This window comes from Musca domestica, unplaced genomic scaffold, assembly GCF_030504385.1.
Source record: "Musca domestica strain aabys unplaced genomic scaffold, Musca_domestica.polishedcontigs.V.1.1 44, whole genome shotgun sequence".
NCBI classification, from domain to species: Eukaryota; Metazoa; Arthropoda; class Insecta; order Diptera; family Muscidae; genus Musca; species Musca domestica.
The window spans coordinates 3,028,056-3,046,102 of NW_026712334.1; the positions used below are offsets into that span (position 1 = coordinate 3,028,056).

An 18,047-nucleotide genomic window follows, 5' to 3' on the forward strand; every position below is an offset into this window, starting at 1 on the left:
CAAAATGCAAAAAATAATGAAATGAGCTGTCCCTGTAATAATTTTAACAACTGTCGGATGAGTGACTTAGAAATGACATCAGTCTGAAGATGGTTGCAGTTTTTATACCCTCCACCTTGGAAAGGAGGGTATATTAACTTTGTCATTCCGTTTATAACATCCTTAAAAGTAAAGAAGCGACTTGATCGAAACCCTCGTCGCAAAAATTGCTCGTGAGCTGAACATATCGCAATATTCCAAATGAGCTCTGGGTAAAGCCTTTTTAAATTCTAAAAAGTGCAAGAGCTTACACCGGAATAGTAAGAAAATAGACTCAAAAGAGCTGAAGTGTTGCTTCGCTTGGTCGAAAGTGGTAAACTGCCGAATTTGGTTTTCTTCGATTAGAAAACAGTCGTTGTCTAGCAGTTTGTAAACAAACGAAATTATCGTGTTTACTTTCTAAAGAGGTCAGCTGAAAATGTGCACCTCCGGTAGGCCACCAGAACTCAAGCGCCGGCCATGGTGATGGTATATTAATCGACCGTGGCATCAGAATAAATGCCGAAAATTGGGCCTTGGGCAAGCAAAAATTTTTGGCCGCAGACCTTGGACATTCCAACAGGACTCAACTCCATCGCACTCAGCACGTGCCATCCAAGAATGGTTACAAAATGAAGTTCATTGATTCATTTCCAGCGCACATTGGCCTACAAAATCTGCAGATACCAATCCGTTGGATATTGTGTCTGGAGTATTTTAGAAAGTAAGGTTGGCACTAAAAAAATACCAAAGTGTCGATCACCTCAAGCAAGCGCTTCGCCGGGAATGGGCCAAAATACCGCAGAGCAACATTCGGGCAGCGTGTGATGATTTCATTGGCCGTTTAAAGGCCATAATTCGTGCCAAAGGTGACCAATTCGAACAAATCTAAACTTATTCTAAAATTTGATGCTATTTCCGACATGTTTTGCCTTCAATCAATACAATTAAAAAAAAAGTAAAAATTTTGGCGTTTGACTTTGTTGCAGTTTTTTATCTCACCCTGTATATACTCTGATAATATGATCCCTTAACAGCGAAATAGCCAGAAATGAATTTAAACTTCATTTCGGGGACCCAAATAGGAAAAACTTAAAACGTAAAAGATGTCAGAGAAGAAAACATTTCGTATGCAACCGGCTCCAGGGCTCCCTTGCCTAGGGCTTTCTATGACAAAAATTTCTCCACATACAAGATTTACTACACACAAAGACCTTCGGTAAGATTTCTATGCAATTGATGCGACTAAAACGTGTCTTATCGGAAAACGGTTTTAAACTCTGGGTCTGTTTGAACCAAATTCGTTTCAGAACATTTGGAGTCGAATTCGAAGTGTGCGTTCGTCTCTCTCTCTCTCTCTCTCTCTCTCTCTCTCTCTCTCTGGTACATATGGTAACTATCGAAGGGAGTATTCGATTTTGTCAAAACTTGGTATATTGTAATGTTATTATCAAACTTAGCTGCTGCCTCCACCCCAAAAGGTTAAATTTTTCATGTACCTGATAGAACAAGAAAGAATCATTCAATTTTGGTTAAAAGTCACTCCACCAAGCACCTCCCCCACAAATAATCATAACCTTTATAAAATGTGAAATGAGGGTTCGATTATCTTCAAATTTTGAACATCCCAATATTTTTATCTAAACAATACCTGGTGTGAAAATGAGGTATATCGGCCCACTTGCTCAATTTTCCCCGCAATATTTCCCAGAGTTGTTCAATTAATCAAATTATCTTTCAAATCAGACAAAACTTACACTGGTGTGCAGAATTTGCACTATATTCAGCTAGTCTTAAAAATTCATGACTTAAAGCCTTGGGTATTGTTTAAAAGTCCGTGTTTAAAATCCTTCGAAAATAAGAAATTCACCCCTACTCTGTAAGTCGTCGCCAAAGGCGTCGTCGTCTCAAAGTCGTTGTCACTCGTTGACGTCGGCGTTGTCACATGAATGCAAAATTGATACTTTGTAAGACGTCGCGGCCAGTGACGCCTGCGTATCGATAATTTACCACCAAAAAGTGTAATCCCTAACGAATAAAGAAAATTTTCTTCAATTTGTTTGGTAAAATGATTTATTTTCTTGATGAAAGTTCAAGTTCTAGTGATGAAGAACAGAAAAAAAGCCTTCGTATACAAAGAAAAATTATAAGGCAAATGTCAGATATATTTAACCTACCACATATCAAGTAAGTTTTATAATTTTTATATTGATACATGCCATTCATAAAATATATCATTTATCTACAGGTTTCAAAACCATTTTCGCATCAATAAAGCAGCATTTTAATACTTGCTTGATACTATTGAGCCGAAAATGAAGAAAAGTATTCGGTCAACTTCTGTGTCCACCACAATAAAGTTGGCTACAACTTTACGCTTTTTGGCACAGGGGTCATACCAGTTGAGTGTTGGAAATGACATGCATCTCGGTTTGGCTCAACAATCGCAAGGCTTGGGTTTTTCCCAAGTTCTTTTATTAAGCAATCAAATTGCGTTCCATTTGTAATTTTTAATTTTTTCTCCATTTTCTTTTTTTTTTCACCAACTTGCAAATCAATAAAAACACAGTTGTTTGTATCAAGGCGTCACAAGGCGTGCAGAAAAACCGTAACGCCCAAAAGTAAGTCGAGTCGACTCAACATGGTTGTATAAACGCCTTAGCGAGTACCAAGTACTCGTCGTCTGCTGTCGACACGACTTCAGGGGTGCCAAAATTAACACGGCGACACAAGGCGTCGACGTTAGCTGTCGACGACGTCGTACAGAGTAGGGGTGATTAAACTAAAACATCCACATCTTCATGTCGTATATATGGTCTGAAAATCCATGACTGAAATTCTGAAAAAAAAAACCCAAATTAAAAATCCTCATTTTAAGTCTTGCAAATGGTCATAAAAATCCACATTAGAAAACCTGAAACTTCATGGAAATGGTCTTAAAAACAAGTTAAAAAGTATCAGTCATTTTTGGCCTTCTATGGCGAAGGTTCCGAAGGTATGGACCAATAGTATCCATTTCGTATCGCATGAAGACCTTACAATTTCTTTTTCAAATACTCGTCCGAAAACCTTCAAAATTGTACCAAGGAATTTGACTTTGACTTCGATGACTTTTTTTTAATCATTTTTTCCTTTTTCCTTTCCTTTCCCTCCACCATACTATGGAGGGTATATTAATTTTGTCATTCCGTTTGTAACTCCTCGAAATGCTCATGTCAGACCCAACAAAGTATATATATTCTTGATCAGCGTAAAATTCTAAGACGATTTAGCCATGTCCGTCTTTCTGTCTGTATGTCTGTCCGTCTGTATGTTGTAATCACGCTATCTTTCGAACAAATTGAGATAGAAGGCTGAAATTTTGCACACATGTATATTTTTCCAGTAGGAAGGTTAAGTTCGTAAATGGGCCATATAGCCCCCATATAACGGTACCTCCCGATATTCGGTATTTTGATGATTTTAGCGACATTATTTACCGGAATTGTTTAAAATTTGGCATTTGAAGTTCGTAATGGACACTGCAGCATAGAACAGAAAATGGGCCATGTAGGTCCACGTCTTCGTATAGCCCCCACATAACGGTACCCCCCGATATTCGGTATTTTGATGATTTTAGCGACATTATTTACCGGAATCATTTCAAATTTGGTATTTGAAGTTCGTAATGGATATTACATCCTAAGTCAAAAAATTAGCCACGTAGGTCCACGTCTTCGTATAGCCCCCATATAACGGTACCCCCCGATATTCGGTATTTTGATGATTTTAGCGACATTATTTAACGGAATCGTTCCAAATTTGATATTTGAAATTCGTAATAGATACTGCAGCATAAAACAGAAAATGGGCCATGTAGGTCCACGTCATCGTATAGCCCCCATATACCGTACCCCCCGATATTCGGTATTTTGATGATTTTAGCGACATTATTTACCGGGATTGTTTCAAATTTCGCATGTGAAGTTCGTAATGGATAGTTCAGCCCATGCCAGAAAATTGTCTGTGCAGGTCCACGTCTTCGTATAGCCCCCATATACCGTACCCCCCGATATTCGGCATTTTGATGATTTTAGCTACATCATAAACAGATTTTTCTTCAAGTTTCGCATTTAAATATTGTAATAACTTATGACAAAAGTTGCCTATGCAGGTCCACGTCGTCGTGTAGGCATTCGGTATTTTTAAGATTTTAACAGCATTTTTCACTGATTGTATTTTTTTTTTATTTATTTATTTTTTTTTTTTTTTTTGGGAATCGCCAAATTTGTACCAAATGGTGGAGGGTATTAAAAGTTCGGCCCGGCCGAACTTACAGTTTTTTTACTTGTTCTTTTCTCAAATATCATTATTATTATCAACTCAAAAAATGTCAAATAAATTAACATGTTGAAATCTCAACAAATAAATTTTGACATTACGATTTTTTTGTTTCATATTTCTTTGCTGACATTTCATTCAATAAAACGCACTAGCCGCACAATAAGCTGTCAAATGAATAACATTATCAGATCAATCAATAACATTTGTAAATTAATTTAAATGCTATGCATAAATAAGCACTTGTTGTTGAAGAACCAAACAACAACAACAACAGCAAAAAAATGATAATTAAAAATGGAAGCAAACATCAGCAACAAACGACAAGTGGCAAACACTTTAAACCCATAGATTCGGATTCATAAACACTTGTGAACTTGTTGATTTAAGATCACTACCGCCACCTGTTGAGTGTTTTCTGGCTTTGTTTTTGTTTTTGTTTGCCGTATGGCAGCAGACAACCAAAAATATCGCAACAGTATGTGGAGGTAGCTGTTATACAAATAATGTCAGTCATTGTGTTTTCGTGTGTATGTATGTTGTATAAGACTTACAAGCTTGTCTTGAAAAAAAAAAAGAACTACATGCGAAAAACAACAACCTCCACTAAAACGGAAATAAACACAATCATACAATCTTCGTGTGCGTTTGGTGGGCAATTTTACAGTAATCTACCGGAGAATTATGCTGGCTAGACAAGTAGAAGTCGGTTAAAGGCAATCTAAGCAGTTAGTCTCAAATCTGCAGATTTGTAAATAAAGAAAGTCCTTAAACAAGCTGAGAGTTCTGAAATCTGCAGATTTGTAAATAAAGAAAGTCCTTAAACAAGCTGAGAGCTCTGAAATGAAAATTATATATGTTCGAAGTCACTTTTGTCCAAATCAATTTTGGAAGATTTCGGTTTTGAAAAAAAAAAAATAATGTCCCTGTTCTTAAATTCCGTGTCGATAAGTTTTCAATTGTGGCCTATAGAGCGACTACAAAATTAGAAAAAATATTTTTTTTAGTCAATTTGCACCTCTAAATGTCCATCTTAAGAAAAAAAGGATCGGACGATAATTGCGACATGCATATAATACCCTCAAACCGTAGTGTTGGGGGTGTTCAAAATTGTAAGTCAAATTGAAAAAATCGCATGCGATAAAAAATGTGACAAAAATTGAAAAAAATCGACAAAAGATATTCACTTTTTTATTGGTATATTTTTCCGCGAATTTCTTAGATTTTATCGTTTTCTGGCAAGGGACCATTCCGAATTTATGGGAATTGTAAAAATCGGCCCAGCGGTTCTTGATTTATAAGCAGAATAAATAAGATCAATTATTTTACATATATATTGTACCTATTTTGCTATATATCCTATTTCTTGGCTATTAGCATCACTGTAATGGTCAGAAGTGCTCTTTTAATGTATTTGTGATTTGGCTGGGATTGAAAATATTCGCGGTTTAGTGTAAATGTTCCTATTTTCTTACATAAAATTTAGCGTCGCCCAAATCGGTAGGTTTCTGCTCACTCCAAAACTCTAACTCCATGTAAATTTTCGCGTCGATTGGTTCATAATCGTGGCCTATAGAGCAAGTGCAAAATCAGGAAATTTTTCAGATTTTGGTCTATTTTAACCCCTAAATATATTTCGGACATCTTTGAAAGCAATAGGCCTAGCCCTTCTCTGTCCAACTCTCACCCTTTTTCGTGAGGATCGGACGATCATTGCAATATGTGTATAATAGCCCCAACCTGTGTTGTAAGGTGAAAAATATTACAAAATGTACACCTCAATATTATAAGTCAAATTGAAAAAATCGCATACGATAAAAAATGTGAAAAAATAAAACAATGTCACAAAATACTACAAAATCTATATTAACATCATTGTCGGCATCTTTTTATGCGATTTTTTTAGATTTTATTCTTTTATGCCAGGATGACATTCAGAATTGACAAAATTTGTCGAAATCGGTCCAGCCATTCTTGAGATATAAGCATTTTAGCTTACATCCCCTTCTTTTGTTTATACACATTGTATATATTTCGCTATATATATCCGATATATTTACTCTCGGTATCTACGTAATGGTCAGAATTGCCCTGTTCGTCTATTTGGGATTTAGCCGCATTAAAAATATTCGCGGTTTAATAGAAAATTTGACTTTTATTTATCATAAATGCTATGGCCTATTTCAACCACTAAATATTACCCGATGACCATCAAAATTGGAAGGCTTCTGCCCAGTCCGAAGCTCTAGCCCCATGCTATTTTCCGCGTCGATTGGTCCATAATTGCGACCTGTAGAGCAACTGCAAAACCAGGAATTTTTCAGCTTTTGGTCCATTTCGACCCCTACATGTTGTGCCATCATCTCCAAAAGAAATAGGGTTCTATTCTGACCTTAACCCCAACTCCATATTTCGAGGTGTTACATAATTTTTGGTCCAATCAAACTTATAATACCCCCAACACATAGTGTTGTAGGGTATAATTATATTCACATGTATATTTTGTCTGCAGGATATTTGGTAGGTCCACGTTGAGAGCCTTGGAGTTTGTTTTATAAATGATCATCTGGAGGTCTAGATATGGGCTCACATGGTATGCAAATTATGACTTAAAGTGTTAAAAAACCTCATTTGTATGCCTTGAAAAGGGCATTGCTTAAAAATGGCCACGAACTACTCGTCTTAAAGCCTTAAAAAAGGTCTGAAAAATCCATAACTTATTCCCTTAAAAATAGTTTTAAAATCCTTGTTTGACATCCTCGGAAATTGGCTTAAAATACTCATCTAAAGGCCGAGAAATGGGCTTAAAAACACACGTCTTCAGGTCTTATATGTTATAAAAATTCATGATTTAAAGCCTTAAAAATGGTCTCGCAATACTCGTCTAAAAGCCTTAGAATAGGTCTAAAATCCATGATGCATTTCCTTTCTTAGAACTTCAGAAATGGTCTTAAACTGCTAAAGATACACGTCTTCAGATCTTGCATAGGGCACAGAATCCCAAAACTCATATTGTTAAAAAAAATCCTCATTTGAATTTCTTGGTAATGATTGTTAAAGGAAAGTTGGAAGCCTCTCGGAAGTAGACTTAAAAATCCTCGTCTGAAGGTCCCAAAACTCGAAATACTCGTCCGAAAACCGTAAAAATGGTCTTAAAAAAAAACCATGATTAAAGGCCTTGGATTTTCCTTTAAAAATCCGTGTTAAAAAGCCATAGAAAATATGAAAGAGGCTTAAAAAAATGCACATCTTAATTTAGTATACATGGTCTGAAAATTTATGACTGAAAAACAGACTTTAAAATCCTCATTTGAAAGTCTTAGAAATAGTCCTAAAATCTGCATCAGGGACCCTGGAAATGGTCTTCAAAAATAACCCTTGAAGGTTTATAAAAATGGCCTTAAAATCAGATATAGGGGACTTAGGAAATATCGTTAGAATTTACGCCTTGAATCGCCGTATAAAGAGGTTAGAATTTATCACTAAAACCTCGTCTGAAAAGCTTCGAAGTGGTTTTCAAATCAAGGAATGAATCCCTCGAAAATGCCCTTCAAATCCAAGTTTAAGTACCATAGACAGGTCTTAAAGATTCACGTTCAGTGCCCTTCGAAAATGTCCAAAAATACACGCCTGGTGTCCTTGGAAATGGCCCAAAGAAATATGACTGAATGGTCTTGAAAAACCACTTCATAAGTCCCTAGATAGTCTTGAAAATCTGAGTCTGAAGGCCTAGAGAATGATGTTAAAAGTTCAAGTCTAATGGTCTAGGAAAGGGATTTAAAAATCAATTCTGAAGACAGGAAAATAAACAAAGAAAAGCCTCATCCAGAGGACCTAGGAATAGATTCAATACTTAAAAAAATTGAAAATTTTCCGAGAATATACTCTCACCACAAAATACTCATTACAAATCTCGTTACCAATTATTATTCGCCATGTAAGGTCTTAGAAAATATCTTTAAAATATATGAACATTTAAAATTCAAAGCTATTCAAAATCTTGAATGATGTCTCAAAATTTTCTTTTAGCTCTTAAAAAGCAAATTCTTAAAAAAATTCAATTAATTGCATATTTTCACTTTTTTCGTTAGATTAAAAAAAAATAGTTTTGGGAAGCATTATTATCTGCACACATATTTAAACTTAATTAACTTATTTTCCATATTAAAAATGTCGAATTAAATGTTCATTTGTTTTCCCATTTGCAGTTTTGGCATGTTTCACGATACGGCAAAAATTGGTTGTCATCCACGTGTGGGTTCCATAGTACACATAATGACGCCCACTTTCGGTGCTGATACTCTGCAAGTTTGTTGGTCAAATTGTAGTCGGAAATTTATAACACACTTTTTGGAGTAAGTCGAATGAATAAGGTCACTCTATGATGAATATTAAACTAATCAAACATTTCCTCCATTTGATTACAGTCAAGGATTGGGCGATTGCCTGGATGATGAACCGACGGCCTTAAATGAATATGTCTATCCGGATGAAATGCCTGGCAAAAAGTACAATGCTGAATTGCAATGCCGATTACAATATAATGTCACGGATAGTGAGGTGGAGGCTTGCTCTTCCATGAATGAAATATGTTCGACTCTATGGTGTCGTGTCAACGGTGAATGTATTACAAATATGCGGCCAACAGCCCCGGGAACATTGTGTGGAAAACGTAAGGTTTGTTGTTGTGGTAATTCTTTTTTTTTAACAAATCCATTGCGGCTTGAACGAATGTATAGTTTTCCCTCTCTAATATCCTTTTTAGTGGTGTCAAAATGGTAAATGTGTTCGCATTGAACCTTTTGAGAAAATTGATGGCTCCTGGGGAAATTGGTCTGAGTGGAGTGAATGTTCACGCACCTGCGGCGGTGGTGTTTCCATACAGCAGCGTGAATGTGATAGTCCCAGGCCAGCCAATGGTGGCACATTTTGTATTGGCGAGAGGAAGAGGTATGATTAATTTATTAAAGGATTTAAATAAATACTCTAATATGATTTGTTTGTAGATATAAAATATGCAATCACCAACCTTGCCCCAAGAATGAGCTAAGCTTCCGTGCCCAGCAATGTGAAAAATATAATGATAAACCATATCAGGGACATTTTTACAAATGGTTGCCGTTCTTTGACAAACGTAAGTATAAATTCAGTCCTTTCGAAAAATTTCTATATCAAGACTTCTATATGTGATGAGTATTTCTCGAGTTTTAATATAGTAAAAAATCCTGTTAAGGAAGGTGCGTGATGAACGTTGGCATCTCATTCGATAAACACATTGTCATTGTCACGGACATATTAGTTCAAAGCATCGAACTATTATTTTAAATAGAGCAAAACTATGTTCTAACCTCTAGAGGGACAGGGGAAATTTAGTAGCAAATGTTTTGCGGAAATTGAAATTAATATTCACCAAGCGGCACACTTGCGGCCTCCATTCTTCCACTGGCATGCGTTAGGGGGTGTTTCAAGGTGAATTTCAAGTGAGTTTTTTGGACAACATTATTCATAGCATGATTGACTGCCTTGAAGATGAAGTCGCTAGAGAACTACTGGTTGTCTGAGTACACAGCCACAGAAACCATGATGCTCTCAGGCTTTCCTAGATCCAATCCAAGTGCATCATCTGGACCGACATTTCTTGGGGCTAGTGGGTTAACTCTTCTGAGCTGGCTTTGACAACATTCTCCGTATTACCTTTTTTTCCTCCTATGTAGAATAGATATTATTTTGGAAGTACCTTGCTGATCTTTAGCCATCTGGTTGTCATTAGGAGTCGCAGTATTCTCAGATTTACTTTGCTGTTAAATTGGATTTGCTCTTGCTTTTAATTCCGATTTAAAGCCGAATTGGACAGTACCTTCTTGAGAAGCTTTTGGATATGCTAAGCGCCCATTTTTCTTCAAAATCTTAATATTACTCTTGATTTAAGAGAGCTCCTTTTAAATGTCCAAAATCCATGGCAATGGTTTTAGTGCTTAGTACTTGAAAGTTCATTGAAGTTGTCTCAAAGGTAGACGACTTAATTACTTAGGTAATGGCGTTGGAATCTATGCCTCGGTCTAAAAACATTTCGAAATTAGAATTTAATTTTAAGTCCTCGTCGGAAAACCTTCTAATAGTTTCCAAATCTATAAATTAATTCCATTGGGCGTGCTAAGCGCGAAAGTTTCTTCAAAATCTTAGGATTACTCTTGATTTAGGGAAGCTCCTTTTAAGTGTCCAATATCCCTAGTAATGTTCTTAAAAAATAACCCATGAACGTTCATAAAAATTGTCTGATAGGTACACGACTGAAAAATTTCTTGATAATCTATGTCTGAAAGTCGACAAAATTATCGCAAATTCCTAGTCTGAAGGCCGTGGTCATTGAAGTTTACGTTTTCAAGTGTCCTACGACTTCGTGAAGGTAATATAAAGAATCTTTGAATCTCATGCTATATAGGCATTTGTATTCTTGCTTGCCTCGGATAATGGGCGGGCTTTGGAGTTTTCAGCATCAGCATCGAAAGCAAATCTTCTGGTAGGAGTAAAACAACTTTCCCAGACCTTATATAGGTCATACGCCAAATTATATAAAACCGGCTTTTTATAGTTTTCCATTTCTTAAACCTTCTATAGACCTAAAATCTACATTTAGACTTCCTACATAAAGGAGCAAAAGATTTCCTAATTTTCTATTTTATGCCTATTTTAGAGAATCCCTGCAAACTGTACTGTAACGATGTGGATGATACCATCATTGCCAACTGGGGTGACATGGTACTGGATGGAACTCCCTGTACCTTGGGTACCAACAACATGTGTATCGATGGCATTTGCAGGGTGAGTATGGAAAATATATTCTACATCCCTTTTTAGTTTTACTAAATTTTCGTTTCTTTAGAAAGTTGGTTGCGATTGGATTGTAGATTCGGATATGCAGGAGGATCGATGCGGCATTTGTGGTGGCAGTGGTGATCAATGTAAACCGGTTAAGGCAGTATTTAATGAAACACTGAAAGTAACAGAAGGTTATGTGGAAATTGTCGTTTTGCCGGCAAAGGCACGTCACATCATTATCAAGGAATTGGGCAATTCGCCGCATTTCCTTAGTGTGGCCAAGGCGAATAGTAGCACGTTCTATTTGAATGGTGATAGTTTGATATCTATGCCGGGAGAGTTTTTCATTGCAGGTGCTGAGAGTTTCTATGATCGGGTGGATGATCAGGAAATTATTAAAATACCACAACCTATTGAACATTCCATTGCTATTTATGTGAGTAAATTTAAGTTTGGTTTTTTGAAGATGATTTTAAAATTTATCTACGATTTTTCGTTTTTAGATCATTGTCAGAGGCGATGAACCCAATGAGGGTGTCTACTATGAGTTTACATTGCCTGCCCTGAATGCCAGCACTTCCAAACATTATTTATGGAAATTAAGCGATTGGACTCACTGCTCGGTTAGTTGTGGTGGTGGCTTGCAATATCGTGAGCCTATTTGCTATGAAAATGGAAGAGGTAAGGCCGTGACATACATAATTTTCGAATATCACTTTAATGAACATTTTTCTTTCAGAAACTTCCGATATTGAACTGTGTTGGGCATTTGCCAAAAATCCACGCCCTTTGCGGCAGACGAAAAAATGCAATAGCACACCTTGCCCAGCCCATTGGTTGACGGGTCCATGGCAGTTCTGTCCGGTCACATGTAAAAGTCCCGACACACCATTACCGGTGCGTAGACGTTCCGTAATGTGTCTGGATCAACATGATGTCATCATGGACGATGACAAATGTAACCCGTCCACACGACCTATTGATACGGATTTTTGTGAATCCAATTTGCCCGTTTGTAGTATAAGAGAGAAATTAAAAACTCGTTTTAGTTAAGCTTATAATTTTAAAGATTTAGTTTAAGATTGTAGTGGACAAAGAAAATTTGTAATGCTGAAGCAGAAATAATTCTTTGTGACCTGTTAGGAAGTTTGAGCCTTGCCATCTAAACATAAACAGTTTATAAAGCTGGACGCATTTCAGCATACTTATCATAAAAAAGAATATCTAAAATTTGTGCACTAATTCGGGAAGTTTTACTTCTGAATTATATAGAGCATTTGATTAATGTTTTCACGGGAAAAGTCATCAGCGCTCGACAATTAATTTGTGTAAATCAAAAACTGTCCACTCACTAGTTTTAAGATTGATTTCTAATTCAATATATCAATAAGCCAAGCATTTAAGTTATGTGTCTAGTATAAATGTAAATGTTTTAATTTTATTTATTTTATTTATTTCCATTATTTTTATGAACCAGAAAACTACGTGTACTTAATTCTACATTTTTAGTTCTAAACTAACCTTATCTTTCCTAGGTAATGTAAGTCGTCTAGACATTTGTAAACTTTTCAAAAAAGTTTTTAATTACTTATTTTCTAAATATTTCGTTATGAAGAATATAGCAATAAAAAAAAAACAAGAAGTAGTTGTAAATAGAAGCTAAGCTCCAGAATGTAAGTTTTTAATTTCAGGAAATGTTAATTTTGTATTCTGCTCCGAATGATTAAATTTTAATTTTTCTATTTCAATAATAAATATAGAAAGAACTAAGAGAAGACAAATATTTTGAGTTTAAATTATATTTTCTATCCGATTTGATATCTAAGTACTTCACTGACCCTGCGGTATCCGTTCGTTTGGTTGGTTCGTGTGTATTATAGGGAGTATCGAAGGGTTTATCACATTTTGTTTAAACTTTGCAAATCGTAGTATTTGTGCCAAATGGGAAGATGTCTAAACGCTCTTTCGAAATAACAATGGATGGGTTAATTCGACAACACAATAAAAATAATTTCTTCAATATCGTAAATCTATATATAAAGCCTATTTTCAGGCGTTCATTTAAGTATCTCATTGCTAGGGTGTTGCCAGACCAAATTTTCAGTGCTCTTTTTCTCTATATGATAAAAGTTCCCAAAGTTTGTCTTTCCGTTAAGAACTCGTTCAGAAAATAATTTTTAACTAAGTATAGACTTTAGTCCCGAGCGGTCCCGACTATTTGATACACTATGATTTGGGGTAAAGTTTCTGTAGATCTGTAAACTTCCGCGAATTCCTCATGATATTGGAATACATAATTGATCTACTTAAAAAGAAACATTCCAAATATCATGGTTCTTTTTCTAATTTTCGATTTTTAGGGGTTACAAATGCATTTTTTTCGGTATCATAAACGGAAAATCGGTTATGGTAGTAAAAAGAAATTACATTCTTGTAGTTCTGGAATAGATCAAAAGTATTAATTTTAAATATAATGGTAAGCTGTTGTAGGTTGTTGCGTAGATGTTTGCTACAGGGTGAGATGAAAAAAGTGCTGCTAACTTCAGACTGCTCGTCCGACAGCTGTTAATTTATTCCAGTGACAGCTATTTTAATTTTGTTTTCAAGCGAGCAAGCAAGAGCACTCCAGCATTTAAATGTGTCTCGTTCCATCGCTCGTTACCGTGATACTGGTAGCGTAGCCCGACATCAAGGAAGTGGACGGAATAAACAACAACATCAGCAGAAATGGTTCGAAAAGTATTGAAGAGACTTGATCGAAACCCGCATCGCAGTGGTCGAAAAATGGCTCGTGATCTGAACATATCGCAATATTCCATTCGACAAATATTGAAAAATAAGCTCAGGGTAAAGCCATTGAAATTTCAAAAAGTGCAAGAACTTACACCGCAACACAAAGAAAATAGACTCAAAAGAGCTAAAGCGTTGCTTCGCTTGGGAATGAGAAAACATTCGTTGACCAGCAGTTTGTAAATAAACAAATGATCGTGTTTACTTGCCAAAGAAGTCAGCTGAAAATGTGCACCATCGGTTGGCCACCAGAACTCAAGCGCCGGCCATTGTGATGGTGTGGGCCGCCATAACAGCCGATGGTCGCTCTCCGCTCATATTAATCGATCGTGACATCAGAATAAATACCGAATATAGTCTCGAAAATATTCCTTGCCTTGCACACGCAAACGTTTTGGCCGCAGACCTTGGACTTTCCAACAGGACTCGCACCATCGCACTCAGGTTTCTCTCTTCATTTCCAGCGCACAATGGCCACCAAAATCTCCAGATACCAGTCCGTTGGACTATTTTGTCTGTTTTTTTTTTTTTTGGAAAGCAAGGATGGCACTAATACCAAAGTGTCGATCACCTCAAGCCGGGAATGCGCCAAAATACCGCAGCGTGTGACGATTTCATTGGCCGTTTGAAGGCCATAATTCGTGCCAAAGGTGACCAATTCGAACAAATCTAGACTTATTTTAAAATTTGATGCTATTTCCGACATATTTTGTTTTCATTCAATAAAATTAAAAAAATAAAATAAAAATTATGTCGTTTGACTTTGTTGCAGTTTTTTTATCTCACCCTATATATTATCCAGAATAATCAAATGAAACTAAGAGGTCAATCTGTAATGACAAAATTGATACCATGGTACAATGATATCAAGGTAGGGCTATGATACCATATGATTTTAATTTTTTTATTTTCTTGGCTTAATATGTCATCTTTATTTGTTTATGTATGTGTTTTCTTTTCAATAACAAACAAATTGTTCAGAAAATATTCAAATTTGGGTGTTTTCAAAATGTTTATTTCAACGTATGCATCGACAAAATCTAGAGTTTTTTAGCGAAATAATCCTTTAGAGATATATAAAATACATGATTTTGAAAAGAAGTGTTGACCTTTCATTCAGTTATCGCGTTTTTCAATTATTTATTCAAAATAATTGCAACAAGTTGTTTGATTTTTTATTGTTTTGATACTAATTCTGACATTACAAGCCAAACAGGTAGACCTCTATACTTGCAATTTTTTCAAAGTTGGCCTACCTTCTCTTCATTGTACCATGGTCATAACCATAAATAGTGATTTTTGAAACATATTTGCAAACTTGATATGCGAATGATTATAATATCGTCCATGTATTGTTACAAAACTCACCTTTCAGATTTGAGAAAAAAAAATATATAAAACGGACACGATTTGATTAGCAAACTCTGTATGCATTGCATAAAGCAAATAATACGAAAAAACTATTCGATATTTTATAAAGTCACATTAAATGTGTAAGGAATGTATTTTTCTACTAAATCTGCAAAAATATACATTGTTTTTATCGTATAACAATTTATAAATATAACAATAATAATACATTTGCATTTGCGACATCATATAAGTAGTTCTACTTAAGGAAATTTATTTAAATATTTTGTGGTTTTTGTTAAAAAATTCTTTTGGTTTTTGTTAATACTAAGTTTTTGTTAAGACCTGTTTATATATGTCGATGCGAATGAATGCGAGAGAAAAACACCAATTCTATGCGTATTTTCAAGGATTTTGGATTTTTTTTGATATTTAAAAAAAAAAATAAAAAATCCAATTTCATTCGACATACCAGAACCAGGCCATTAATATTATATAAAAAACGTTTACAATGAAACAAAGTTATAACATATCGTTTTAGCTACCGCTTGAGAAAAATAACTTTAGGTTACATTTCTTATGAAATTAGTCTATACACATTCGTTTATATTGTATAATGGATCTGTTATAACCATATTTCACTGTGCTTTTTTATACATTTCTTCTTTTTAATTATCTATCACAATCTTAACTAATTATAAAAATAAAATTTTAAAATCTAGTATTGTCTGGCATTTTTGTGAAAAATGCAATTTTATCTTTGGGCACTTTATAATTGTGTATCCAACGGCTACCCTTGCGCAAAGAGCCATCGATGCCATCTTTCCATACACCTTGCGGAAGATAAACTGAAATTGAGTTAAAAAACAAAAATTGTTATTAAAATTCAAATACATAGATATCGTTAATTATTGTCTACTAAAAAGTTATCAATAGAAGATCTTATGATATGATTCTCAATGATTTTTCATTGGACAAAAATCTACTTCTCAAGATCTTTAGTCCATCGAGAAAAAAAATCTCGATATTTATGAGAAGAAAAGTCCACCTTAAAATGTTAGATCCGTTCCGTACCAATTTATTTTAGTACTAATTATTCACAATTTTGTCATTATTTCTTGGACAAAATTTCCAAACAAAACTTCATACACCGTACTAATTTTTCAGCTGCACCAGTTCGATAGCACTTTATTCATATATAAGTTTTCCGTTTTCGAAAAGAATAATTGAAAAATGATTAATTTTTGCACCAAAAAATATTCAAATTCATTTCGAAGTTTACCGAAGAGCATATCAGTAAACACTGGCCCAATGGTGCCACATCCATTTTTTCTCGGTCCAAAATTATTTCAACGTTTTTTCATAACAAAACTTGGTCACCACCATATCTAAATCCTAACCAGTAAAGAAAGTCCTAAAGTCGGGCGAGGCCGACTTTTTGATACCCTACACCACTTTGCTAATTTAGTAGAGCTCCACATAACAATTAAAAGTTTTTATGGGAAAATTCAATCATACACGCTATGATTATAATTATAATTTAAAGTTCAAAGGACCGAATCATTTGTATCTTTTAAATTAGGACTTGTATTGCCCATTTGGTGCTAAATTAATTTAAAATCGAATAAAGATATATAAAGATATATATAACCATATATATGGGAGCTATAGCTATATCTGAACCGATTACGATCATATGTGGCATACTTATTTTCAGGCCTAATTTGATATATTTCCCTGAATATCGTTGTTACGGAGTGCATATTTCGGCTGTGGGTAACAAATACTACAAATCGGATGAACAATATATATAGGAGCTATAGCTATATCTGAACCGATCTTCACCAAATTTGACATACTAGCTTCTAGACTCAATCGGTCGTAAGTACCAAATTTCATCCCATTTGGGCAAATATTAGACGTTTGGTGCACAATAAAAGGTAAATCGGACGAAGTTATATATGGGAGCTATATCCAAATCTGAACCGATCTCGATAAAATTTAGCAAAGGTATTTGATATATTTCCTCAAATATTGTTGTTACAGAGTGCATATTACGGCTGCGGAGGACAAAAATAACTAATCGGATGAACAATATATATGGGAGCTATAGCTATATCTGAACCGATTTCGATCAAATTTGGCATACTTATTTTTAGGCCTAATCTGGTTGTATGTGCAAAATTCTATACTATTCGGACTGATATTACACGTTTGTTGCACAAAAAAAGCAAATCGGACGATGATATATATGGGAGCTATATCTAAATTTTGACCGATTATCTCCAATTTCAATAGTGTTCGTCCATGGGCCAAACAAATGATATGATTTCATTTCAATCGGATAATAAATGCGACCTGCATTTTGTTCACAAGAATACATGGACAGACGGACGGATGGACAGACGGACTGACATGCATAAATCAACTCAGAAAGTGATTCTATGGAGATCCTCAAAAGTAACTATGGGTCTATCTCGCTTCCTTCTTCATGTTACAAACAAATGCACAAAGACATAATACCCTTACCACTATGTGGTGTAGGGTATAAAAACCAACAGAGACCTCAATATTAAATTTCAGAATTCAAGCTCTATCCATTCACTCAACGGCGAATTTAGTGTCATTTGGTACTTATTATTATTTTTCCCAACTACGGATACCCAAATCTACTGCCTTCACCCAAAACAACAGTAGCCTCCACATCAAATTCAGAATTCTAGGCCTATTCTAAGACCCAATCCAATTTA

General features: G+C 35.2%; 2 protein-coding genes across 7 annotated transcripts in view; one reads left to right on the forward strand and one right to left on the reverse strand.

The window, feature by feature from the left end:
- LOC101897450 (A disintegrin and metalloproteinase with thrombospondin motifs 6) overlaps window positions 1–12,931 on the forward strand; it is an 83,279-nt gene extending 70,348 nt beyond the window's left edge. The window contains exons 10-17 of one of the 2 annotated variants that reach the window (XM_059127333.1): window positions 8,547–8,693; window positions 8,766–9,015; window positions 9,104–9,288; window positions 9,345–9,472; window positions 11,033–11,160; window positions 11,222–11,593; window positions 11,661–11,838; window positions 11,897–12,931. In XM_059127333.1, coding sequence (XP_058983316.1) covers window positions 8,547–8,693; window positions 8,766–9,015; window positions 9,104–9,288; window positions 9,345–9,472; window positions 11,033–11,160; window positions 11,222–11,593; window positions 11,661–11,838; window positions 11,897–12,210 — 1,702 coding nt within the window. In that variant the 3' untranslated portion in view covers window positions 12,211–12,931. Of the gene's footprint in view, window positions 1–8,546; window positions 8,694–8,765; window positions 9,016–9,103; window positions 9,289–9,344; window positions 9,473–11,032; window positions 11,161–11,221; window positions 11,594–11,660; window positions 11,839–11,896 lie in introns of those variants that run through there. The other variant, XM_059127334.1, reaches the window with a different exon arrangement.
- Window positions 12,932–15,410: 2,479 nt separating this feature from the next.
- LOC101897275 (myogenesis-regulating glycosidase) overlaps window positions 15,411–18,047 on the reverse strand; it is a 45,379-nt gene continuing 42,742 nt past the window's right edge. For all 5 annotated transcript variants that reach the window (XM_059127303.1, XM_059127304.1, XM_059127306.1 and 2 more), the window contains one exon: window positions 15,411–16,145. In XM_059127303.1, the coding sequence (XP_058983286.1) occupies window positions 16,009–16,145 (137 nt within the window). In that variant the 3' untranslated portion in view covers window positions 15,411–16,008. The remainder of the gene's footprint in view (window positions 16,146–18,047) is intronic.